Source organism: Oncorhynchus mykiss, chromosome 23 (assembly GCF_013265735.2).
Source record: "Oncorhynchus mykiss isolate Arlee chromosome 23, USDA_OmykA_1.1, whole genome shotgun sequence".
Taxonomy (NCBI): domain Eukaryota; kingdom Metazoa; phylum Chordata; class Actinopteri; order Salmoniformes; family Salmonidae; genus Oncorhynchus; species Oncorhynchus mykiss.
In genome coordinates this window covers 17,694,044-17,721,665 of record NC_048587.1, presented here as the reverse complement: position 1 = coordinate 17,721,665, position 27,622 = coordinate 17,694,044, and the positions used below count along the sequence as shown (strand labels likewise).

The window sequence follows — 27,622 nt, the reverse complement described above, 5'->3', positions numbered from 1 at the left end:
AATTCCGGGCAAGGGCGGTCCATTTAAAAATCATTCCTCCCTTTCGCTACAAGTGTATACGCGTCAGACGTCATGGAAACGTCATCAGAAGTGTCCACTGAGTTTGAGGGCTGAGGGTATAGGGTGTGTCTTAATTTGAGTGCTGAGGGTGTAGGGTGTGTCTTTTCACATATTTCAATATTATTTTGAAATGATCAGTAAATGTAAAAACAAAAAAGCAATACGCACCATAAAAGTATTTAACAAATTGAAAATGAATATTGATATGTAATTCCCCTGTCGGTTAGGTTTTTGTACTCTTGTTTGTATATCTGTTTTTTTGTATTAGTCTTTTTAGTGTTTGGAATGCAGCCAAAGACGGACTGAAATGAATGGATTCCAATTATATCATTACATTAACAGTTCAAGTAAGTTGGTAATTGATTTGTAGTTATGATTTTAGTAATACATAACTAATTAGCTAGCTACTTCATCTTGAATATGAAGTTGGTTATAGCCATCTTGTCAGTTTGCCTTGTGATTAGCTATAACTAGGGGGGCTGAGGGTTAGTCCACATTCAATGTCATTGAGGATAGCTGGCTAGCTAGAAAACGTTAGCTGGTAGCCTACTTCAAATTTGCATTATATAAATATCGTTAGCCTTCACAAGCTTGCGATGTAAGCACCACTAATATCTTCCTATCTAGCTATCTCGTTAATATTAATGACACCTGGGCTGAGTGTAGTTAGCTACATTGATCATTGTGTCTACATTGCTTGACAGGAAAGTTATTTGAGACAAATCAGATGAAAACTTGGTCACAAATTATGTAGTGGGGGGGCTTTTTTTCCTCTTCAAATGGGTGTAGAATAGGCCTTTTAGTATAGGCTTTTTGGTGTCAATTAAGGACCTCTTACACTTGAAGAATGCACACTCTTGTTTCATTATTTTATGTTTGGACACTGCCTTCAGAAAGTATTCACAACCCTTGACTTTTTCCACATTTTGTTGGGCGATAAGGTAGGGCTGGGCGATAAGGCCTAAAAATCATACAGTTATGTTTTCTCGAAATAAGTGTTGTAAAATTAAAGGTCAAATACACTGCATTTCAAACAGTTAGCAATAATCTAATGAATTCAGGGCTTGTGAAGTTATACCTAGGCTAAATATAAGCCTCCCACAACCATAAGACCCACTAATTATTTTATCCTGCTTTTTTTTGTTGTTGCAATAATCACTGATCTGGCCTTCAAGTCTGTCTATGAAAATACCCTTTTTGTTACAAATGTAACTATACTGAAAAAAATATATAAACACAAAATGCAACAATTTCAAAGACTTTACTGAGTTACAGTTCATATGAGGAATATCTGTCAATTGAAATAAATTCATTAGGCCCTAATCTATGGATTTCATGTGACTGGGAATACAGATATGCATCTGTTGGTCACAGATACCTTCAAATAATTGGGCCTCAGGAACTCGTCAAGGTATTTCTGTGCATTCAAATTGCCAAGGATAAAATGCAATTGTGTTCATTGTCTGTAGCTTATGCCTGCCCATACCATAACCCCACCGCCACCATGGGGCACAACGTTGACATCAGCAAACCGCTCGCTGACACAACGCCACACACATGGTCTGACGTTGTCAGGTCTGTTAGACATACTGCCCAATTCTCTAAAATGACGTTGAAGGTGGCTTATGGTAGAGAAATGAACATTCAATAATCTGGCAACAGCTCTGGTGGACATTCCTGCAGTCAGCATGCCAATTGCACACTCCCTCAACTTGAGACATCTGTGGCATTGTGTGTGTGACAAAACTGCACATTTTAGAGTGGCCTTTTATTGTCCCCAGCACAAGGTGCACCTCTGTAATGATCATGCTGTTAATCAGCTTCCTGATATGCCACACCTGTCGGGTAGATGGATTATCTTGGCGTAGGAGAAATGTTCTTGAACAGGGATGTAAACAAATTTGTGCACACAATTTAAGAGAAATCAACATTTTATGCTTATTGCACATTTATACAATCAGTGGCGACCTGTCATTCAGGGCTTGTTTTGCAAAAAAGTATATTTAAACTCAGCAAAGAATGAAACATCCCTTTTTCAGGACCCTGTCTTTCAAAGATAATTCGTAAAAATCCAAATAACTTCACAGATCTTCATTGTAAATGGTTCAAACACTGTTTCCCATGCGTGTTCAATGAACCAGAAACAATTAATGAACATGCACCTGTTGAACCATTGGTAAGACACTAACAGCTTACAGACTGTAGGCAATTAAGGTCACAGTTATTAAAACAGTTATTAAAAGGGGTCTCTCTTTTCCAAGCTTAAAAGTATAAACATTTACACACAACACCATGGGCCAGAAAATATTTTATACATTGGCCATGCTGTCAATCCAGAATGACTTCTGCTGTGTTCAAAACAACTGGAAACTCGGATAAGGGAAATCGCAGACTTTAGTGAGTTCAAGACAACTGGGAACATGGAAAAAAAACAAGCTTGTACTGAACGGTTAGAACGGTCATCCATCTCGGAATTCCAGGTCGGGAACTCGGGCCTCTTTTCTAGAGCGCCGACATGAAGATCACTGATGTCATGATTCGATCTTGTTTTTTACAAGTTCCCAGTTGTCTTGAAAGCACCATCAATCCAGAGAATGCCAGGTTAATCACAAAGTTTGCCCACAAGAAGGACCGCCGCGCCACATTCGAGCGCACAGCACAACAACGGTGAGTAAAAATGTGTCTTGTATACTGCTGCATAAATGATGTAATATCCCAGGGAGATATGTGTTTTTAACCTTTATTTAACTAGGCAAGTCAGTTAAGAACAAATTCTTATTTTCAATGACGGCCTAGGAACAGTGGGTTAACTGCCTTGTTCAGGGGCATAATGACAGATTTTTACCTTGTCAGCTCGAGGATTCGATCTTTCGGTTACTAGTCCAACGCTCTAACCACTAGGATACCTGCTGCCCCAACAGAAGCAAGCTGACATAAACGAAAAATAAAAAATAACAAAACCTTGACTCTTGCGATACAGGCATTTGGAATATAGGACAAAAACATAAATTAGAATTATTTCGATATATCGCCCAGTCCTAGTTAGACTGAATTTAAAATAGATTTAAATTAAGATTTTGTGTTACTGGCATACACACAATACCCCCTAATTTCAAAGTGAAATTGTTTTAGAATTGTCTTGCTTGAATAAGTATTCAACCCCTTTGTTATGGCAAGCCTAAATTAGTTCAGGAGTAATAATTGGCTTAACAAGTCACATAATACGTTGCATGGACTCACTCACTCACGCAATAATTGAGTTTAAAATAATTTTCATCTCTGTGTCCCGGACATACAATTATCTATAAGGTCCCTCAGTCGAGCAGCGAATTTCAAACACAGATTCAACAACAAAGACCAGGTAGATTTTTCAATGCCTCGCAAAGAAGGGTAACTATTGGTGGATCGGGGGGAAACAAATAAATAAATAAAACAGACATTGAATAACCCTTTGAGCATTGTGAAATTATTACACTTTGGATGGTGTAAAAATATTCAGGTGTCCTTCCCAAATCTGTTGCGGAGAAGAAGGATACCGCTTAGGGATTTCACCATGAGGCTAATGGTGACTTTAAAAACTGAGGAAAAATCAACAACATTGTAATTACTAACCTAATTGACAGAGAAAAGAAGGAAGCTTGTACAGAATAAAATTATTCTAAAACATGCATCCTGTTTGCAATAAGGCACTAAAGTAAAACTGCAAAAAATACTTTTTTAGACAATTTTTATGTCCTGAATACAAAGCGTTATGTTTGGGGAAAATCCAACGCATCACTGAATACCCCTCTTCGTATTTTCAAGCATGGTTATGGCTGCATCATGTTATGGGTATGCTTGTCATCGGCAAGAACAACCGAGTTTTTTGGGAGGATAAAAATAAATGGAAAAGAGCTAAGCACAAACAGAATCGTAGAGGAAAACCTGGTTCTGTCTGCTTTCCAACAGAGACTGGGAGACAAATTCACCTTTCAGCAGGACAATAACCTAAAACTGGAGTTGCTTTCCAAGACATTGAATGTTTCTGAGTGGCTTAGTTACTGTTTTGACTGCTTGAAAATGGTTCTATAGCAATGATCAACTATCAGCTGGAAGAATATTTAAAAGTGTGCAAATATTGTACAATCCAGGTGTACAAAGCCCTTGGAGACGTACTCAGAAAGACTCACAGCTGTAAATCGCAAACATGTATTGACTCAGGTGTATTGTATTGACTCAAACCAGAAACCGTGGATAGATGGCAGCATTCACGCAAAACTGAAAGCGCGAACCACCGCATTTAACCAGGACAAGGTGACAGGGAATATGGCCGAATACAAACGGTGTAGTTATTCCCCCCCATAAGGCAACCAAAAAGGCAAAGCATCCGTACAGAGACAAAGTAGAGTCGCAATTCAACAGCTCAGACACGAGACGTATGTGGCAGGGTCTACAGACAACCACGGAATACAAAGGGAAAACCAGCCATGTCGCTGACACGGATGTCTTGCTTCCGGACAAGCTAAACACCTTCTTTGAGGATAACACAGTGCCACCAACGTGGCCTGCTACCAAGAACTGTGGGCTCTCCTTCTCTGTGGCTGATGTAAGTAAGATGTTTAACAGTGTTAACCCTCGCAAGGCTGCAGGCCCAGACAGCATCCCTAGTCGCTTCCTCAGAGCATGTGCAGACCAGCTGGCTGGAGTGTTTACCGACATATTCAATCTCTCCCTATCCCACTCAGCTGTCTCCACTTGCTTCAAGACGGCCACCATTGTTCCTGTACCCAAGAAAGCAAAGGTAACTGAACTAAATGACTATCGCCCTGTAGCACTCACTTTTGTTATTATGAATTGCGTTGAGAGGCTAGTTAAGGATCATATCACCTCTAGCTTACCTGTCACCCTAGACCCACTTCAATTTGTTTTCCGCCCCAATAGATCCACAGACGATGCAATCGCCATCGCACTGCACACTGGGAGAATGGTGCAAGGAAAATAGCTTCTCACTCAATGTCAACAAAGCACAAGGCGCTGATCGTGGACTTCAGGAAACAGCAGAAGGAGCACGCCCCTATCCACATCAACGGGACCGCAGTGGAGAAGGTGGAAGGCTTAAGTTCCTCTGCGTACACATCACTGACGATCCAAAAGGGTCCACACACAGACAGTGAGGTGAAGAAGGTGCAACAGCGCCTCTTCAACCTTAGGAGGCTAAAGAAATTTGTATTGGCCCCTAAAACCCTCACAAACTTTTACAAATGCACAATTGAGAGCATCCTGTGGGGCTGTATCACCGCCTGATACAACAACTGCATCACCCGCAACCGCAGGGCTCACCAGAGGGTAGTGTAGTCTGCCAAACGCATCACAGGGGGTAAACTTCCTGCCCTCCAGGACACCTACAGCATCCGATGTCACAGGAAGGCCAAAAGGATCATCAAGGACATCAACCACCCGAGCCACGGCCTGTTCACCCCGCTATCATCCAGAAGGCAAGGTCAGTACAGGTGCATCAAAGCTGGGACCGAGAGACTGAAAAACAGCTTGCATCTCAAGGCCATCAGACTGTTAAATAGCCATCACTAGCACATTAGAGGCTGCTGCCCTATATACATATAATTAGAATCACTGGCCACTTTAATAATGGAACACTAGTCACTTGAATAATGTTTACATACTGCTTTAGTCATCTCATATGTATATACTGTATTAAATTATACTGTATTCTACTGCCATTCCGACATTGAGAAATATATATTTCTTAATTCTATTCTTTTACTTTTAGATTTGTGTGAATTGTTAGCTACTGCTTCACTGTTGGAGCTATGAACACAAGCATTTCGCTGTAAATGACATGTTTTTTTTTTGCAAACCTTTCTAAAAACATGCCTTCACCTTTTAACCATGAGGTATTGTGTGTAAATGGGTGAGACAAAATCTATGTAATCCATTTTGAATTCAGGCTGTAACACAACAAAATTAGGAATAAATCAAGGGCTATGAATACTTTCTGAAGGCACGGTACTTCTAATGATAACCAGTTCACTGTTTGTTTAATTTGTCACCAGGGAGGTTGGCCTTTCTTTGTGAAATGTTTAGTATAAATTGAAACAGCTATGCCACTAATAAGAAAAAGGATTGCTTCCTTTTCTAGCCTATTAAATACAGATGTAGGCCTACATCACAGTGATATAGCAGTGAAGGTGGACACACGTGAGTAAAGTGTGGTGTCAGACTATCGATCATGGTTATGCCGTTCAGGACACCCCTTATGTTCCTGGACACAACTACACTGTGATGGAATCACCCAGAACACTCAAGTGTAACTTGGGGTCAGTCGGAGACAAACTGGAAACATTTGATTTGATGAATCGCTTTAACGCATCAATGTTCTTAACACAGGAGGTCGGTGGCACCTTTAATTGGGAGGATGGGCTCCTAGTAATGGCTGGAGTTAAATTAATGGAATGGTATCAAACACATCACACACATGGTTCCCACATGTTTGATACCATTCCATTTACTCCATTCCAGACATTATTTTGAGCTGTCCTCCCCTCACCAACCTCCTGTGGTTCTTAACTAACATTTTGATTTTGTCTACTAACAACTCACTCATGGCCTTTACCTTGACGTGGTGAGTGGGCTTCAAACCAATACAGGACATTAATTTATCATTTCTTTAAAATGCTCAGATAACCACCTGTGTGTGTGTGTGTGCCCTTTCCCTCTCTCTTCTGCTGGACTACTTACTGTATGCTGTGACTGTCACAGCTGCAACATAACTATTCAACACGAGTAGTAAATATACATTCGGTGTGAATTGAACTATGAATACTGCTCCAGTGTTAATGTTATTGTGTGCCACTGGGTGTGCTGCGTTTTGATATAGTTCGTTATACGCAGGTGACCTTACTCGGATGCAGCATGTCAGCCCTACACACCTGGTTGCCTTTAATTGGTTGAGATCTTATCTGCAATAAGAATGGAGGAAACAGAGACAACGGTAGGATGCCGCCCAGGAGGAAGCCCTGCAAAAAGGGATGATTTTTACCATACTTTCTCATTGGCGTGATTGTCATGTCCTCTCTCTCGCTCCTCTTCTCTCTGTCACTCCTCTCCTGTCTCTTCAGTCCTCTCTTCTCTGTCTCTTCGACAGCACATGGCCTCGTGATCAAGTTCAACGAATGTGTGAATGCCACAGATAAGTGAGCCTTCAACCCTCTCCACAAGGCAGCTCAGAAGGTAAACATATTGAATGCATGCATGTGTTATATCTCTCTAGTTGCACAATTGTTTGACTTACAATGGCGTAGTCTGGTCATAATTCCCATCCAATATATTTTGACACAATTGTCTAGGGAAACCCCTTTTCGCCCAGTAACTCTCCTTCTGACCATATTCTCCTCCTTCCTCAGGCTGATGATATGTGCCCTGTTTATGGACACTATACCCCCAGATGCAGAGAAGAGGGATCACCAGCTCAGCTCATCCAACTGTCCAATTTCTACAGAGGACAACAGACTTGATCAAGGTCTTCACGGTCCAAAAAGCCTGGTAAATGACCTGATAAATCCTACCCCCGCAAACCTATGTGAACTTTTAAGTTTGCGGCATATTTCAGAGATAAAATAACCAACGTTAGGCGGGTTAACAGTCAAGCAAGACCTGATGTGAAGTTTGATATGTGCCCTAGCCGACCACTGGTTGACACCAACATGCTCAGAAAAGTGATATCACAACTTGAGCTTTCGACCTGCCTTCTCAATCCTATCCCCACCACCTTCTTCAAAACTGTTTTTAATTGCATACCTGAAGAAGTGCAAGCTATTGTTAATCACTCCCTTGTTAATCACTTCCTAAAAACTACTATGGTGAAACCCCTTCTGAAGAAAATAAACCTAGATTCTTCAGCTCTTGTCAATTTTCAGCCAATCTCCATCCTTACATTCTTAAGCAAAATTCTGGAGAAATTTGTTTACGAACAGAAAAATGATTTTAGTGCCAACTGTATTTGAATTTTTTGTTGTGGAAAAATTCCAAAATGGTTTTCGGGCCCATCCTAGCACAGAGACAGCCTTAATTAAAGTGGTAAATGATCTTAGAGCCAACACAGATGCCAAACAAATCTCTGTCTTTGTACTCTTGGATTTAAGTGCCGCATTCGACACTGTTGACCATGATGTCCTTCTGGACAGACTGGAGTGATGGGTTGGCCTCTACGGTCCACTTCTAAATTGGTTTAGGACCTATTTAACTGGTCAAGAGTTAATTTTTTTTTATCACCCTTTGTGACAAAAAATGACGCCGAAGGAGATGGCTGCCGTTTTACAATCCCGTAACCAATTGTGCGGTTGTGTATGTTTTTTTCCCATTCTTTTTAAAGTTATTTTGTACATAGTGTTTCTGCCACTGTGTCTTATGACCAAAAAGAGCTTCTAGATATCAAAACAGTGATTACTCACCCCATACTGGAGGAATACTTTTTCTTCAACAAGTCTGAAGGGAACGATTTACTTCAGACACCCCACAAGGCCCTCATCCCCGTAATTCACAGGAGAAAGAGACGGAAGTATCGTGGCCGAAGATCCAGGTGCCTTGTTAGTATCCGCCGCTGAGATGGTAATCTACTTTTGTCATCCGTCCTATTAGCCAATGTACAGTCAATCCAGAATAAAATAGACAAACTATGATCACGTGTGTGTGTATATACTACCAACAGGACATTAATAAACTGTATCTTATGTTTCACCAAGTCTTGGCATAAAGTCGACAAGAAATACATACGGCTAGCAGGTTTTATGCTTTTTCGGGAGGACAGAACAGCGGCCTCTGGTAAGACAAGGGGTGGCGGTCTATGTATATTTGTAAACAACAACTGGTGCACAAAATCTAAGGAAGTCTCGAGGTTTTGATCGCCTGAGGTAGAGTATCTCATAAGCTGTAGACCACACTATTTACCAAGAGAGTTTTCATCTGTATTTTTCTGAGCTGTCTACATGTCACCACAAACTGATGCTGGCACTAAGACCGCACTCAATGAGCAGTATATGGCCATAAGTAAACAGGAAAATGCTCACCCAGATGTGGCGCTCCTAGTGCCTGGGGACTTTAATGCAGGAAAACGAATCTGTTTTACTAAATTTCTACCAGCATGTTAATTGTGCAACCAGAGGGAAAACAACTCTAGACCATCTTTACTCCACACAAAACTACTCCACACAAGACTACTCTCCCTCGCCCTCCATTTGGCAAATCTGACCATAATTCTATCCTCCTGATTCCTGCTTACAAACAAACCATTAGACTACAAAGGGAAACCCAGCTGCGAGCTGCCCAGGGACGCGAGCCTACCAGATGAGCTGAATGCCTTTTATGCTCGCTTCGAGGCAAGCAACACTGAAGCAAGCATGAGAGCACCGACTGTTCCGGACGACTGTGTGATAACGCTCTTGGTAGTCGATGTCAGCTAGACCTTTAAATAGGTCAACATTCACAAAGCCGCGTTGCCAGAAGGGTTTATCAGGAAGTGTACTCAAAGCATGCGCAGACCAACTGGCAAGTGTCTTCACTGACATTTTCAACCTCTCCCTGATTGAGTCTGTAATGTTTCAAGCAGACCACCATAGTCCCTGTGCCCAAGGAGGTGAAGGTAACCTGCCTAAATGATTACCGCCCCGTAGCACTCACGTCGGTAGCCATGAAATGCTTTGAAAAGCTGGGTATGGCTCACATCAACAGCATCATCCTGGATGCCCGAGACCCACTCCAATTCGCATACCGCCCCAACAGATCCACAGATGACGCAATCTCAATCGCACTCCACAATGCCCTTTCCCACCTGGACAAAATGAACACCTATGTGAGAATGCTGTTCATTGACTACAGCTCAGCATTCAACACCATAGTGCCCACAAAGCTCATCCCTAAGCAAAGGACCCTGGGAGTAAACACCTCCCTCTGCAACTGGATCCTGGACTTCCTGACGGGCTGCCCCCAGGTGGTAAGAGTAGGCAACAACACGTGTGCCACGCTGATCCACAACACTGGGGCCCCTCAGGGGTGTGTGTTTAGTCCCCTCCTGTACTCGCTGTTCACCCACGACTGCGTGGCCAAACACGACTCCAACACCATAAGTTTGCGGACGGCACAACAGTTGTAGGCCTGATCACCGACAAAGATTGAGACAGCCTATAGGGAGTAGGTCAGAGACATGGCAAGTGGTGCAAGGACAACAACCTCTCCCTCAATGTGAGCAAGACCAAGGAGCTGATCGTGGACTACAGGAAAAGGCGGGCCGAACAGGCCCCCATTTAACATCCACGGGGCTGTAGTGGAGCGGGTCGAGAGTTTCTAGTTCCTTGTTGTCCACATCACCAACAAACTATCATGGTCCAAACACACCAAGGCAGTTGTGAAATTGTATTGGTCACATACACATGGTTAGCAGATGTTATTGCGAGTGTAGCGAAATGATTATGCTTCTAGTTCCGACAGTGCAGCAGTATCTAACAAGTAATCTAACAACTCCACGACAGAACCCTAATACACACTAATCTAAGTAAAGGAATGGAATAAGAATATATAAATATATGGATGAGATAAAAATACACTATCCCAGGATAGGTGCAACATCCGAGATGACGTACAATGGTTCCAGACACTCCCCCACACATCTTGTATCAGAATTTATCTCTATGGTGGAAAATTGCAAGATTATGTTATAATACTTTTATTGCATCAAATGGTTGCTTTATGCTACAGGATAAGGGTTTGTTATAACGCTCATCTGTGTGTGTGTTTTACTGAGGATGGGCCTCTGGGAGATAACACTGACAAGAGATTTACAATGTCTTTTGGGTGATAAAACCTAAAGAGACTGCATTCCAGAGCATGAGTTAATGTTTATGTTCTCTATGGTACCAGGGAGAGATGACCCCAGGGCCATACCCTGGTCTGAACAATGAAAGAAAACTGTTGACACAGCAGATACTGTCTGCTGTGAATTATAAGTATCTTTCATACAAATCTTAACCTTGTGACCCATTCTATACATCTGTTGTTCATCATGTAGGTTGAAAGGGGTGTATCTTGGCTATAAAATGCCTTTGAACTTTTGTCTCGGGGCTAACTCTGACTTGTGTGATAAGTTTCTCTCTCCTATTTTGATAGTAAAGAAATTAACCACCACATCTCCCCCAAGTCCAAAGGAGGGAGTGAATGGCGCACAGACATTGTGGAGACAAGTAATTGGTTCCCCATGAATCACATGGTTTAAAATAGGTAAAGACACATTCACATATGAAGACAATGTTCCCTCCTGTCCTCTTCTCTTTCTGATATTCTGCATATCACCAGGGACATGTGAAAGACAAGCCTGACTTCTCCCCTCTCTGGGCCCCAGGTGACTGAAGCCCATATGAGGGAGGAAGTGCAACTGCCAACGGCAGAATCCGAAGGGATACATTCTAACAACAAGAGTTTAACAGTTCAATCATATAAGCATATTATGTAGATAAGACATCTTAATTATCTATGCCACAAATGTCTGACAGAAATGTGTTATTTATTTTCCTGTAAGAATTAGTGTAGTTTGCTACCAGCTTGAGCTCAACTTGCTTGTTGTTTTCTGGACAGTTAAGTATTTTTTGACTAATTTATTGCATTATGACTAAACTGTGTACTGTGGTGGTTATGATCTTGTGAACATTTGTTTGAACCTTGCGCCCAGATTGTCCTAACTGAGGATGCTGTGTAGGACAGAGAGAAGTTGATCCACAACAAGATATGTAATGACTTGTAATGTCTGGTGGTGAGGACAAGTTTGCCTAAAATTAAAATATTTCAAGGTCTGTCTTTTTTTAATTGAGTGTGCATGCATTAGTGATCTACTCTGTCAGTATTAATTTCAAGAGATTTCAGAATAGCGAAGTTTGGCTCTATCATTGTTGCAAGTAAATGATTCAAAGCAAGCGGAACTTCACTCTTCTCTGATGTGAGTGATAATAGCTGAAGTGACACAGCCCTCTCTTGGAGTTGGGTACCAGCTGGGAAGGGCACTGGACATGCACAACACGATCCTCTGTCTTTGCCCGACCCTCCTTCTGGAAAATGTAAGATTACAGTTTGACTTTGAGAAAAAATACCTGGTAAACAGTGACGATTAGTATTTGGTGCATCATTGATTTGAAATTGGCATCATTATGTGTAATTTAATTACATAATAAATATCACGGCAAGCTGTAAAACAGTTAAACAATCACACATTTGAAACGGTCACAACTTTATGTTGATTTGACCTTGTATGATATGTGTTTTATCTTCATGTCCAGCGGCATGATCAGAGGGGGCCGATGACAGGTCCCTGTTCCGGGTGCGAGACTACAATGAGGAGGAGGTGGAAGGCACCCTGGAAGAGTACTTAAACAGACTTGCCAAAGTCTGAGACGGTCAAACTGCACATCTAAGGCGCCCGTCAAAGTATAAGAAAATATATAGTTAAGATTCCCACTTTGCTCTCTCTCAATGGTTTCTCAAAAATGGTTAAGAATCAAGGTTTTTGTAGAGCTTTTATACACATGACGTAATATGTTCTACATACAGTAAGTACATGTTTGTCTTTTTACTGATTTCATGTCACTTTGTTGAAGGCTTGTAAACCTAAATCATAAAACTCACATCCATGACGCATGGGCTTTTTTGCTCGTTGTAGTTTCCTTCATGTGGTAATCAGTAGATGCGAGTACCACTTTGTCCACTGGGTGTCACTTGCTCCCTTTTAAAAAACCAAGCATGGCTCTTTTCATATAAAAATTCATGATATCCTAAAATGGACCGATGGTTGACACATTGAGTTTGTGAGCTATTTCTCACTGACACAACAAGAAAATGTGTACCAGAACAGTACCAGAACAGGTGAATGATTCATTCAGTATTTCAAGCTTGGGCTCCATTTAGACTACTACCTTAGAGCTCTGTATTCCTATAAGGATAGATTTAATAGTGGAGTGGAGCCAGCTTGACTTGAATGTTAACAGGCAGCGGAGCTGTGGAAGGATGGCAGAGGCCTTTCTACACAGGGGAATACATTTCTGCCATATATCCCTAAAGAGGCAGCTGCCATTGTGATACAAGCATTGTTGCCCACACAGAGTTGTCAGTACTCTTCACTTCCATCACCTCTGTAAATGTATCATAATCCTCTCCAAGTTCTTGTTTCATTCCTAAACTGTGACAGGTGACCAAGGAACCAGCCGGCTTTAAAGAAAGAATAAATAGTTTTTGGTTCACACTAGGCCCGTCTCTGGCAGTCTTTAGTATCATAACGGTCTGTGTTTATTACAAAGTTAAGACATTAATTTTCATTGCTGCCAATAACAGGCCTTAGAGGAGTAATATCAGCCAAGGAGGGATGTTACAGCTCTCTCCTAAAACAACTTGATTTGTCTTCTCAAATTCACTCGCTCATATTTTATGGGATCTGAATGCCATGGCTGTTTATGGACCATCAGTACAGAGTTCCCATTTGTTTCACATCAGTACCAGTTGACAGAGCACAGTGATGAGGCTGTACCCAGTTGGAGGCACACCATTAGGCTCACGTAGCAAACCATCTGCTTCAGGGATGAATCCTCATCAGCGGTGATTAGGCACAGAATATCTGGCCTTAGGTCAGTGAAAACCTCAATGAGAGTAAGGACAACTCCACTACCCTGTGCGGCTGCTAGTTTAGGGATTCTCATGTTGTTCCATTTAAAAAAAAAATTATTTCGAGAATTTTTGAATGGTCGATCCCTGACTTTTCAATTGGTAAAATTAGATTAATTTTGGTGTGTTGCAACAATGCTATTTTACAGTAACTTCTGTTGCAATGACATGCATGTTACAGAGTAGCTCTCACTCTCTTATGTGGTGAACCTGAGGAGGGAAACTGGCTGGAGCTCTTTCCTACAGGAAGTGAGGACTCTAGTTTCAGGTTATTCTTGGGATCTCCATAACTTCCTCTGTTGAATATTATGCCAGGGTGGGGTCAGGTCACATTTCACCTCCGCCAGTCATGATTTGGCAAATTAAGGGCTTTGGGAGTTGAGGAAATGTTGATGGTGGGATAAGAGCGCTGAGATTCAGGGAAGCTACATGGGTAAGTCGTGAAAATTATGTAAAAAACGACTGCAGGTCACCTATTACAGTAGTGGCATGAAGAGCTGAACCATTGGTGGTTGTCTCCTGGAAAGTAGAGTTTCAGAATTCAGTTTTTATATTTGACACTTCGTAGCAAAGGGACAGTAGCTAGATTTCCATCCAATTGGCGACAGATTTTCATGTGAATATTCTAAAATCGACAAAAACAGTATGCGCATTTTCTCACCAGAAATGTTTCCATCAAATTGACTTGTGTATAAAAGGCTGTGCGTTAATATTGTAGTGCACATAAAATAACTTTTGCGCTTAAATTCCCATGTACTGAATAAAAAACATAAGTTAAATCTCATTTTCAACTCTACTGATGGTAGAACAAATGTTGTTTGTGACAAATTATATATAGTGAATGTGCCCGCTCTGGTCTTGGCACGTGCGCTCTAGTCAACAGCTCGCAGACACAGTGCGGGTATAACCCACACATGATGAGATCGTGATGGACAGAAAGAGCGAGATTTTTATTTGTGAAACCGCAGCCATGCATCTATCATGTCACCAGTATAAGACCATCGCTATTTATTGGAAAGGAGCATCGAGCTCACCACCGTGCAGTTTCACCACCCTGTGAAGTTCATCTTAACTTGTTTAATCTGTAACCTAATAAACTGCATGCTTTCCTGAGTCGTAGTGGGAGGACCACACAGCATCCCACCCTGTCTAGCGTATTTAGTTTGTCGACATTTGGAAAGTTTACCGACAAAATTAGCTGTTCCCATCAGGCCTGTCGTGACATGTTTTTTTTTTAATCCTACATGTACTTTACTCGCATAAAAGGGTTGGATAGAAACCTGGTTTGTGTCAAAGGTAAATGGACAATACATTTGTGGTTTTCAATTGCTTGATTGAATTGAGCTGTCACGCTGTGGTCATGTAATTTAGGGATAAAGGCAGGTATGGTACGTGTTCTTAGATCTTCTGTAACTGTTGTCTGTATCATATCTAAACTGAAGTGGAAGCATTTGGGCAGTTATACCAGCACTGTGTACAGGAAATAGTTCACAACTTTATTGCACACAATTCAGTATAAAAAAAATAAGACTCATTGCAAAAAAAGAACACATACACATTCCACATATAAATTGCAGACAATAAATTACATTTACAACTTCAAAATACAGTTGCGCAAATCCATATTCTTATTCGCTATTACAGATTTAGGATTTTAATTTAGGAAATGTAAGGGAATTTGATTACCCTGTTTTGGGGGAACTTTGCTGCAACGCAATGTAATGTGTGTGTATTGGAAGTTTAAATAGGCTTCTGAAGATTAATTGACATTTTAGTCATTTCAGACTTGATTTTCCCTGACAAAAATGTCCATGAATTATAATCCACATAATAATTCACATTTCTTGTTGCTGCAGGATTATTTTGTAGCAAACTGGCTCAAATTAAGATCCTACATCTCTAACCATCATACAGCAATAGCAGATCTCAATTAGTTTTCAATGTTGACATAATAGACATTACTTTTTTACAAAATAATACAATTATAATTTAACAAAGTATATGTTGCATTTCCTTAGCCAATCATATAAAAGTACAGTGTTGAAACATGACATGAACTCAGGTAATATTTGTTTCTGTCTGAATTCTGCACACTGCAGAGCTGTAAGCAGGGAATTTGTTCAGAGGCTGTGATGTCTGAGCCCATTTGGAAATACAGTGGGGAGAACAAGTATTTGATACACTGCCGATTTTGCAGGTTTCCCTACTTACAAAGCATGTAGAGGTCTGTAATTTCTATCATAGGTACACTTCAAATGTGAGAGATGGAATCTAAAATAAAAATCCAGAAAATCACATTGTATGATTTTTAAGTAATTCATTTGCATTTTATTGCATGACATAAGTATTTGATCACATACCAACCAGTAAGAATTCCGACTCTCACAGACCTGTTAGTTTTTCATTAAGAAGACCTCCTGTTCTCCACTCATTACCTGTATTAACTGCACCTGTTTGAACTCATTACCTGTATAAAAGACACCTGTCCACACACTCAATCAAACAGACTCCAACCTCTCCACAATGGCCAAGACCAGACAGCAGTGTAAGGACATCAGGGATAAAATTGTAGACCTGCACAAGGCTGGGATGGGCTACAGGACAATAGGCAAGCAGCTTGGTGAGAAGGCAACGACTGGCGCAATTATTAGAAAATGGAATTAGTTCAAGATGACGGTCAATCACCCTCAGTCTGGGGCTCCATGCAAGATCTCACCTCGTGGGGCATCAATGATCATGAGGAAGGTGAGGGATCAGCCCAGAACTACACGGCAGGACCTGGTCAATGACCTGAAGAGAGCTGGGACCACAGTCTCAAAGAAAACCATTAGTAAAACACTACGCCGTCATGGATTAAAATCCTGCAGCGCACGCAAGGTCCCCCAGCTCAAGCCAGCGCATGTCCAGGCCCGTCTGAAGTTTGCCAAGGACCATCGGGATGATCTAAAGGAGGAATGGGAGAAGGTCATGAGGTCTGATGAGACAAAAATAGAGCTTTTTGGTCTAATCTCCACTCGCCGTGTTTGGAGGAAGAAGAAGGATGAGTACAACCCCAAGAACACCATCCCAACCGTGAAGCATGGAGGTGGAAACATCATTCTTTGGGGATGCTTTTCTGCAAAGGGGACAGGACAACTGCACTGTATTTAGGGGAGGATGGATGGGGCCATGTATCGCGAGATCTTGGCCAACAACCTCCTTCCCTCAGTAAGAGCATTGAAGATGGGTCGCGGCTGGGTCTTCCAGCATGACAATGACCCGAAACACACAGCCAGGGCAACTAAGAAGTGGCTCCGTAAGAAGCATCTCAAGGTCCTGGAGTGGCCTAGCCATTCTCCAGACCTGAACCCAATAGAACATCTTTGGAGGCAGCTGAAAGTCCGTATTGCCCAGCGACAGCCCCGAAACCTGAAGGTCTGTATGGAGGAGTGGGCCAAAATCCCTGCTGCAGTGTGTGCAAACCTGGTCAAGAACTACAGGAAACGTATGATCTCTGTAATTGCAAACAAAGGTTTCTGTACCAAATATTAAGTTCTGCTTTTCTGATGTATCAAATACTTATGTCATGCAATAAAATGCTAATTGTTTACTTAAAAATCATACAATGTGATTTTCTGGATTTTTGTTTTAGATTCCTTCTCTCACAGTTGAAGTGTACCTATGATAAAAATTACAAACCTCTACATGCTTTGTAAGTAGGAAACACTGCCGATTTTGCATGTTATCAAATACTTGTTCTCCCCACTGTAAATGGGCGGATTGCACATCTGCATTCAAGTCTAACATTTTGGCCTAATATTGTGACTACAACAGCATTGACAAATACCGGTACACCAATTTGGTTGACATGGCAAGGGCATTGTCTCGGCTAACATTCCAAAGCTGTCTGTCAGTACGCCTATCTTACATGCAGTTCATGCCAAGTAACCGCAACAGCAGATTTTGAGAATGGAGAAATTACACATTAATTGTCCGTGACAAAAGTCACCAAAAAACTTGAGTATATTTTATCGTTATGCACCTCTTACCCCTGTGGTCAAGCAATAATCCGTCATATTAGGACTATGCTCTTTTTGTTAGGAGTGTCAAACACATTCTCCTACCATTTCTCCTTGAACATACCCACTGGTCTCTTCTTGGTCCTGCGGCTTTCTAGGTATCGATACCTAGATTGGTATGTTGTCGGTATTTTGACTGTCAGTACTGAAGACAGTCAGTCATGGAGGCAGGACTGGGATTTAGAGCATGGCTTTCCCTCTGCTGAAAGCAGTCTGTTCTCTGCTCCTGTCCTGTGTTCAGGGCTATGGAGATGGTAAATCTAGCCTAAATCACCTCAGTGTTCAGTTTCTTCTTCTCCAGTTCGGGGGGCGTGTGCAGGAAGCTGATCTTACACTCCTGCTCCACTGTGACTAGGTGGCTCTGCGGGGTCGGCTGGCAGTCTATGTGTCGCACCGGGTGCAGGCGGAGGATGGGACCGCACCGGCAGCTGGCACAGCGGTCCTGCCAATGCCCCCTCAGCACCAGGCTAGCTGTGAGAGCCACCACGCCCAGCGTCATACCCCCCAGCACCAGCAAGGTGATGAGCTGCACCTCTGACAGGCCAGACGACCCCCACTGGGTCACCACCTCCTTCACAGAGATCTTCAGCAGCCTGTCTCCACTATTACTGTTACTGATGCCCTGAGAATGGTTCCCCCCTGTTGTGATCTGGTCTGGCCTGGCCTGAGTCACCCTGCCCCAGCCCTCTCCTCCCCCAGCCCAGCCATGGGAGCTCCTGATGGGTGATTGGCTCTCTGGGCTCCGTAGGGGAACCTCGCAGGTCCTGCCAGTGAACCCAGCTTTGCAGAGGCAGTGGAAGGTGCTGGCGCGGTCCAGGCAGCGCCCTCCGTTGAGGCAGGGCTGACTGGCACAGTCATCGAGGTTGATGGTGCAGAACCGGCCCGTGAAGCCCTCGGGACAGAGACAGGAGAAGCGGTTGATGCCATCCAGGCAGGTGGCACCGTTGGCACAGGGACGCATCAGGCAGTCGTCCATGTTGGTCTCGCAGCGCGGCCCACTGAAGCCTGCCAGGCAGCGGCAGGAGAGTTCTGGTGCATAGCCGCTACTGTCCTCACACTGCCCTCTATTCTTACATGGAGACCTGGAAAATAAAGACAGAAGCACCAAACACCCAGAGGGAATGTTCTGAATAACTGAATAGATTTTCAATGCTGAATTGATTCCTCAATGCAAGCCTTTTCATATGGACCTGACCTCCAACTGATTTGTAAGTAAATGTGTGGCGCTTACTCTGTGATGATTACTGTTTACATTCAATCAGGCATTGATTTGGCACCTTAAGATAAATCTACCCCAGAGTCTGTCCCTTTGGCCTGCATGGTTTCCCTGGTAACCGCTTAGCCAGTGATTTGGGGACTCCATGGAGGCTGTAGTGTAGATAACTTGCTACAATGTGTTTGTTAGTACTAGAGGCCACTCGCTTGGCCGACAATGAGCCCATAAACTCACATGATTGCTCTCCAGTGGATACAAATTGAACAGGCTGCTACACAGCCAATGCCAGTCTGCATGTGTTTGACTGCCATCAGGGGACCGGCTGGGATGCCACAGTCAAAACACACACACTAACACACACTCATCGAACAGGCTCCGAGAGAAATACTGATCATCGAAATTCACACACACAGTGCAGCTAGTTTCCTGTGTGATAGTCTGAAATGTCCACTAATTCCTATAAAAGTATTTTGAGCCACTGGTTGGGATTGAACTTGTTGTTCACGGTGATTTGCTTTGATTAAGACAGAAGCAGTAGGCCTGAGAGAAAATTGTTCCATAGATTGTTTTCTGGTGTGTTGGTAAATTAACTCACTTGCCGATCTTATGACAGGGTCCTGTCTTGTGCTCACAGTTCCTCCCGTAAAATCCATTGGGGCAGAGGCAGGAGTATTCCCCTGAAATGTTCGTGTAACAAGTGGCACCGTTCTGGCAAGGGGCCTCATTTGTGCACACATGGATATCTGAAGCAGAGGAGAGAAGTGGTGAATAAGTACTGCGCTACCACTCACTCAACAAATAAGATTATGATTGTCGGATACATACAAATGCTTTCTGTCACCTTTGTCGCAGAAGCGTCCCGTCCATCCAGGCTCGCATGTGCATTGCCAGGGTTGGTGACATGATCCATGGACACAGCCTGGCATTCTAACACAGACGTCGCACTGCTGCCCCTCCCAACCCGGGTCACAGCTGGAATACAGCACAGCCAATTAGATCAGCTCTCAACTCCGTAGCCGACACAGCCTCATGATAAGGGAGATATACTCTTATATACAGTGGCATTATCAAATCATGCGGAGCCGCTCCACGACGGACACAGGAGGGCGCCCATACTTAACAAAACAACTTCTGCAATGCCTTGCTCTGTACGGTACTTTATCTGTTATTTCGTAGAAATACTCATATATTTTGAGTGTGACCTTCTCTAGAGAGTGATACGGACATAGGCTTGATACCAGAAAATTGTGGGCCTGAATGATGGCTTTATAGGTTTGTCATATATGCTTGAGCAAGAAAAAGAGAACCGTACACTCTAGGAACTCGGATGCAATAATTGAATAACAACGTCTCGACAGCCAAGCTGTCCACAGCAGGGTATTGTCATATTGTCATACTGTATGCTTGACATAGTTAACATATTCATATCTGAAATACGATGGAGTCATCACTACCAGTGCACCATATTTTACCCTGTCAACATATTCAAATGTATATTTTTAGAAACATGCTTTAGTAAGATGCATATCACTGTTCCGATGTTGTTCAGCGTCGTGTTTCACCTCACCTGCACACCGCATTCTCCTCACACCGACTGTTGGTCACATTACACGTGCAATTTAGAACTGTAAGAGAAAGCAAACACTTGCTTCAGAGTCATCCAAGATTCACCAGTAATTCCCTGACATTCAGACATAATAGTTGTCATTAAGTACATATGCCTATTCATTGAACAGATGAATGTTCCTCATCTGTAATATTTCAACTTTTTGTAAGCATATACCCCACAGCTTTATTCCTCCAGCAGCAAGTTGGAAACAACAAAATGTTATGCACTATAAAGCTTCATTTGGGATCGTGACAGTGCTGTATTTGAAACAGTATTTGTGATGTAGGCAAGTGGACAGAATGTTTTAATTCAGGGAGTTTATTCCTCACAATTCTACCACAATTGCTGAGAAGTATACTGGTGGTTCAGTAATTGTCAAGTCAGAATATAAGCATGTCTGTATGACAGCCGTTTGTGTATTTGAGGGATTTCGGGGCTCGATGGGATGTTAATGGCACTATGACCTCCAACCCTAGGCAGACGGTTGTCCACGTGTGTGGTGTTTCCTTACAACATCATGGATTTTTCTGCCGTTGAAATGCTTAGCCGTTCCGCCTAAGCATTTTTAAAAACATTTTTGTTGTGTGTGTGTATGTACAGTACCAGTCAAAAGTTTGGACACACCTACTCATTCAAGGGTTTTTCTTTATTTTTACTATTTTCTACATTGTAGAATAATAGTGAAGACATCAACACTATGAAATAACGCATATGGAATCATGTAGTAACCAAAAATGTAAATATATTTTATATGTGAGATTCTTCAAAGTTGCCACCCTTTGCATTGATGACCGCTTTGCACACTCTTGGCATTCTCTCAACCAACTTCACCTGGAATTATTTTCCAACACTCTTGAAGGAGTTCTCACATGTGCTGAGCACTTTTTGGTTGCTTTTCCGTCACTCTGCGGTCCAACTCATCCCAAACCATCTCAATTGGTTGAGGTCGGGTGATTGTGGAGGCCAGGTCATCTGATGCAGCACTCCATCACTCTCCTTCTTGGTCAAATAGCCCTTACACAGCCTGGAGGTGTGTTGGGTCATTGTCCTGTTGGAAAAAAATGATAGTCCCACTAAGTGCAAACCAGATGGGGTGGCGTATCGCTGCAGAATGCTCTGATAGCCATGCTGGTTAAGTGTGCCTTGAATTCTAAATAAATCACTGACAGTGTCACCAGAAAAGCACCATCACACCTCCTCCTCCATGCTTCATGTTGGGAACCACACATGCAGAGATCATCCGTTCACCTACTCTGCGTCTTACAAAGACACGGCGGTTGGAACCAAAACTCTCCAATTTGGACTCCAGACCAAAGGGCTCTTGTTTCATGTCTCAAACAAGTCTCTTCTTATTGGTGTCCTTTAGTAGTGCTTTCTTTGCAGCAATTCGACCACGAAGGCCTGATTCACGCAGTCTCCTCTGAACAGTTGATGTTGAGATGTGTCTGTTACTTAAACTCTGTAAAGCATTTATTTGGGCTACAATTTATGAGACTGGTACCTCTAATGAACTTATCCTCTGCAGCAGAGGTAACTCTGGGTCTTCCTTTCCTGTGGCGGTCCTCATGAGAGCCAGTTTCATCATAGTGCTTGATGGTTTTTGCAACTGCCCTTGAGGAAACTTTAAAAGTTCTTGAAATGTTCCGGATTGACTGACCTTCATGTCTTACAGTAATGATGGACTGTCGTTTCTCTTTGCTTTTTTGAGCTGTTTTTGCCATGATATGGACTTGGTCTTTTACCAAATAGTCCTATCTTCTGTATTTTTTAACCTTTATTTAACTAGGCAAGTCAGTTAAGAACAAATTCATTCTTATTTTCAATGACAGCCAGGGAACAACAGATTTCTACCTTGTCAGCTCGGGGATTCGATTTTGCAACCTTTCATTTACCAGTCCAACGCTCTAACCACTAGGCCAGTGGTTCTTAACCTTGTTGGAGGTACTGAACCCCACCAGTTTCATATGCGCATTCACCGAACCCTACTTAATTGGAAAAATTAAATATAATTTTTTTCAAATTCAAAACATAGGTATATATATATTTTACTGGTGGACAACATGAACCGTTTATCAACATCACGGTGTTCAAAGAACAAAATCATCAAAACATGATTTTCACACAAAAACATAATAATGAATATTTACTGCAAATCAGTGTGACTTCTGCTGTTGCCTCTCAGAGACCAGTTCAGAAATGCGGGGCTTTACCTTGGCAAGTGCCACTCATGTCATTTTTGCAACAAAGTCTGTTCCTTTTCTTCGTTTTTATGTCCAGCAGCCTCGAAAAGGATTGCTCGAAGATATGTTGTAACAAACAGTATGAAAATCTCCAGAGCTTTCTTAGCAATAACAGGGTACGTTACCATTTGTTGACACCAAAACGTTGAAAGCGTTGTTGTTCTGAAGAGTTGCTGTTGAACCTGGCTCTGCTGAATTTCAATGATTTCACCGAGGTATTCATCATTGACATCTGTTGTCTCAACACTAAACGTGAACGGCTGTCTCGCCCATGCTGGATATGACTCTCTTGTAGGGAAGTATCCGTCGAGAGACTTTGCAAGCTCATCTAAGTGCGTGGCAATTGCTTGCTTCAGTTCCGCGGGTACAGAAATGTCTCCGATTCCAGATACATCTTCGATCTTACTTACACAGTCGTCCAGCAGGGGAAAGTTTGCGAAGTTATCGTTCTCTGTTCATCGTTTCCATAACGGTAGCTTTTTTTTAAAAGCCTTCAGGTTTTCCTCTGCTTCGATGATGTTGAATCCACCGCCCGGCATCTTTTGATTGAGATGATTGAGAGCTGCGAAGATATCAGCCATGTACGCTAAAATGAGAATGAACTCAGATTTTTTTTAAGCAATCTGCATGACAATGTTGGTGCTCTTGCAAAAACAGGGCTAATTCCACACGCACGGCAAAAACACGATTCAGCACCTGTCCCCGGGATAACCACCGAACGTTAGAATGGTACAGAAGTACCTCGAATTCAGAGCCCATTTCTTTACACAGCTCACTGAAGATGCGGTGCCTCAGAGCACTAGTTCGTGCACAGTTCACGCATTCCACTACAATTTTTAATACTTCTGCCAGTTTGAGGCAAAGTTTTTGTTGCCAACGCATGCCTGTGCAGAATACAATCCGTAACAATGATGCATCGGCTTTCACTAGCGCACCAAAACCAGACTTTCTTCCCAGCATGACTGGAGCTCCGTCCGAACAAACTGCAGAAACCATATCCCACGAAAGATTGTTGTCTTTGAAGAAGTCATCCACAAGTTTCTTCACATCGGCTGCCTTAGTTGTTGTTGTAAGAGGCTTACAAAATAAAAAATCTTCCTTTATCACGTCGTCTTTCACATAGCGCACAAATACAGCAAGCTGGCTTAGATTGGAAACGTCTGTGGTCTCGTCGAGTTGAAGGCTGAATTTTGCCGGGCTTGAAATCAGATCTGCAACTACTTTGCTCATGTCCTCTATTCTGTCGCTGATGGTGTCATTTGAAAGAGGAATTTGGGATAACTTCAGCCTCTTTTCCCAGCATGATATTCGCCATCTTCAACACAGCTGGTTTTATGAGTGTTTCACCAATGGTGAGTGGTTTGCCCTGCTTTGCGATCAGGTAAGCAACTTCGCACGATGCTGTGAGGATCGGTTTGTTGATGGGTACAAAGCCGAGAACAGGCAGAGTGAACTTTTCATCGAATTCAGCGAGCGTTGTGTTCTTGTATTTTCCATCTCCATGCAGCTTAAGGAAGTGTTCTCTTAGTTTTGCCGGTGCTAGACTAGAATTGCTCAACTTGGCTTTGCAAATCATGCAGTTAGGACGCTGACTCCCATCACGTTCCGTTATACATGTGAATCCATATTGTACATATTCGTCCGACCACTTTCTTTTTTTGCTCGACATAGTAAGTATGAAGGAATTAAAATATTACGAAAGAAATCACAAGACAGTCACAAGTCGACTACTGAGCGCACCGAATTCCCTGCAGCACAGATAGGCCAAGCGATGTAGCGTGATCACCTGCAGCCAATGATGGCCAAGCGGGGCGTGTCATCACGAATCATATTAGTCGAATGTGTGTCTTGACCTCCGCCGAACCCCTGAGACTGACTCACCGAACCCCTGGGGTTCGATCGAACCCGGGTTAAGAACCACTGCACTAGGCTATTGAGTAGAACACAGCATTGTACAAGATCTTCAATTTCTCACATGGAATAGCCTTCATTTCTCAGAACAAGAATAGACTAAAGATTTTCAGAAGAAAGTTCTTTGTTTCTAGCCATTTTGAGCCTGTAATCGAACCCACAAATGCTGATGCTCCAGATACTCAATTAGTCTAAAGAAGGCCAGTTTTATTGCTTCTTTAATCAGAACAATTTTTCAGCTGTGCTAACATAATTGCAAAAGGGTTTTCTAATGATCAATTAGCCTTTTAAAATGATAAACTTGGATAAGCTAACACAACGTGCCATTGGAACACAGGAGTGATGGTTGCTGATAATGGGCCTCTGTACGCCTATGTAGATATTCCATAAAAAATCAGCCGTTTCCAGCTACAATAGTCATTTACAACATTAACAATGTCTACACTGTATTTCTGATCAATTTTATCTTATTTTAATGGACTTTTTTTTTTTTTTCAAGAACAAGGACATTTATAAGTGACCCCAAAGTTTTGAACAGTTGTGTGTGTGTATATATATATATACACACACACACTGGTGTACAAAACATTAGGAATACCTGCTATTTCCATGACATAGCTTTCACCTGGTCAGTCTATGATCCCTTATTGATGTCAATTCTCAAATCCACTTCAATCAGTGTAGATGAAGTGGAGGAGACAGGTTAATTAAGTATTTTTTCAAACTTGGGACAAATGAGACATGGATTGTGTATGTGTGCCATTCAGAGGGTGAATGGGCAAGACAAAAGATTTGCCTTTGAATGAGGTAGGGTAGTAGGAGCCAGGTGCACCAGTTTGAGTGTGTCAAGAACTGCAACGCTGCTGGGTTTTTCACAATGAACAGTTTCTGGTCCACCACCAAAAGGACATCCAGCCAACATGGACCAGCATCCCTGGTCCATGTCCCTAAGCAGGAAGACACACGTGGGTGTGTTATATGGCCAATATATCACGGCTAAGGGTTGTTCTTAACGCACGACACGACGCAACGCGTGCCTGGATACAGCCCTTAGCTGTGGTATATTGGCCGTATTGCATACCGCCCCAACAGATCCACAGATGATACTATCTCTATTACACTCCACAATGCCCTTTCCCACCTGGACAAAAGGAACACCTATGTGAGAATGCTATTCATTGACTACAGCTCAGCGTTCAACATAGTGCCTCAAAGCTCATCAATAAGCTAAGGACCCTGGGACTAAACACCTCCCTCTGCAACTGGATCCTGGACTTTCTGACGGGCTGCCCCCAGGTGGTGAGGTAGGTAACAACACATCCGCCACACTGATCCTCAACACAGGGTCCCCTCCTGTACTCCCTGTTCACTCATGACTGCACGGCCAGGCATGACACCAACACCTTCATGAAGTTTGCCAATGACACAACAGTGGTAGGTCTGATCACCGACAACGACGAGACAGCCTATAGGGAGGAGGTCAGAGACCTTGCTGTGTGGTGCCAGGACAACAACCTCTCCCTGAACGTGATCAAGACAAAGATGATTGTGGACTACAGAAAAAAGAGGACTGAGTACTCCCCCATTCTCATCGACGGGGCTGTAGTGGAGCAGGTTGAGAGCTTCAAGTTCCTTGGTGTCCACATCACCAACAAACTAACATGGTCCAAGCACACCAAGACAGTCGTGAAGAGGGCACAACAAAACCTATTCCCCCTCAGGAGACTGAAAAGATTTGGCATGGGTTCTCAGATCCTCAAGTTCTGAAGCTGCACCATCGAGAGCATCCTGACTGGTTGCATCACTGCCTGGTATGGGAATTGCTCGGCCTTCGACCGCAAGGCACTACAGAGGGTAGAACGAAGGGCCCAGTACATCACTGGGGACAAGTTTCCTGCCATCCGGGACCTCTATACCAGGCGGTGTCAGAGGAAGGCCCAAAAAATTGTCAAAGACTCCAGCCACCCTAGTCATTGACTGTTCTCTCTGCTACCGCAAGCGGCAAGCGGTACCGGAGTGCCAAGTCTAGGTCCAAGAGTCTTCTAAACAGCTTCTACCCCCAAGCTATAAGACTCCTGAACACCTAATCAAATGGCTACCCAGACTATTTGCATTGCCCCCCCCCCCTCTCCCCCTCTTTTACACCGCTGCTACTCTCTGTTGTTATCATCAATGCATAGTCACTTTAATAACTCTACCTACATGTACATATTACTTCAACTAACCGTCTGCACATTGACTCTGTACCGGTACCCCCCTGTATATAGTCTCGCTATTGTTATTGCTGCTCTTTAATTATTTGTTACTTTTATTTCTTATTCTTAAGGCATTTTTTTTTAAACTGCATTGTTGGTTAGGAGCTTGTAAGTAAGTTGTGTTCGGCGCATGTGACTAATAAAATTTGATTTGATATACCACAAACTTCCGTGGTGTCTTATTGCTATTATAAAATGGTTACTAACGTAATTATAGCGGTAAAAATAAATGTTTTGTCATACCCGTGGGATACGGTCTGATATGCCATGGCTGTCAGCCAATCAGCATTCAGGGCTCAAGTCACCAGGTTTATACATATATTTACACTGAACAAAAATATAAACTCAACATGAAAGATGATACCAACACTTTACATGAGCTGAAATAAAAGATCCCAGAAATGTTCCATACTGTCACGTCTACTCCCGCTCCCTCACTCCGGCTCTCGACCTCGCTGGTATTCTAACCAACTATATGTTGAAGCAAAGAAGTGTCAATTCCATCAGGAAGCTGTCTCCTTTCTGTGTTAAAGGTAGATGCTGTCAGAGCATGGCCAGTCCCAACCACCATAAAGGGGTTACAA

At 42.7% G+C, this 27,622-nt stretch overlaps 1 protein-coding gene across 2 annotated transcripts in view; it reads right to left on the bottom strand.

Annotated features, from left to right (window-relative positions):
* Positions 1–17,395: 17,395 nt before the first annotated feature.
* The window catches only part of LOC110502359 (protein delta homolog 2-like), a 32,050-nt gene continuing 21,823 nt past the window's right edge, over positions 17,396–27,622 (bottom strand). For both annotated transcript variants that reach the window (XM_036960498.1, XM_021580320.2), the window contains exons 3-6: positions 20,591–20,648; positions 19,865–19,995; positions 19,619–19,766; positions 17,396–18,889 (exon numbers count right to left, since the gene is read on the bottom strand). In XM_036960498.1, coding sequence (XP_036816393.1) covers positions 18,073–18,889; positions 19,619–19,766; positions 19,865–19,995; positions 20,591–20,648 — 1,154 coding nt within the window. In that variant the 3' untranslated portion in view covers positions 17,396–18,072. The remainder of the gene's footprint in view (positions 18,890–19,618; positions 19,767–19,864; positions 19,996–20,590; positions 20,649–27,622) is intronic.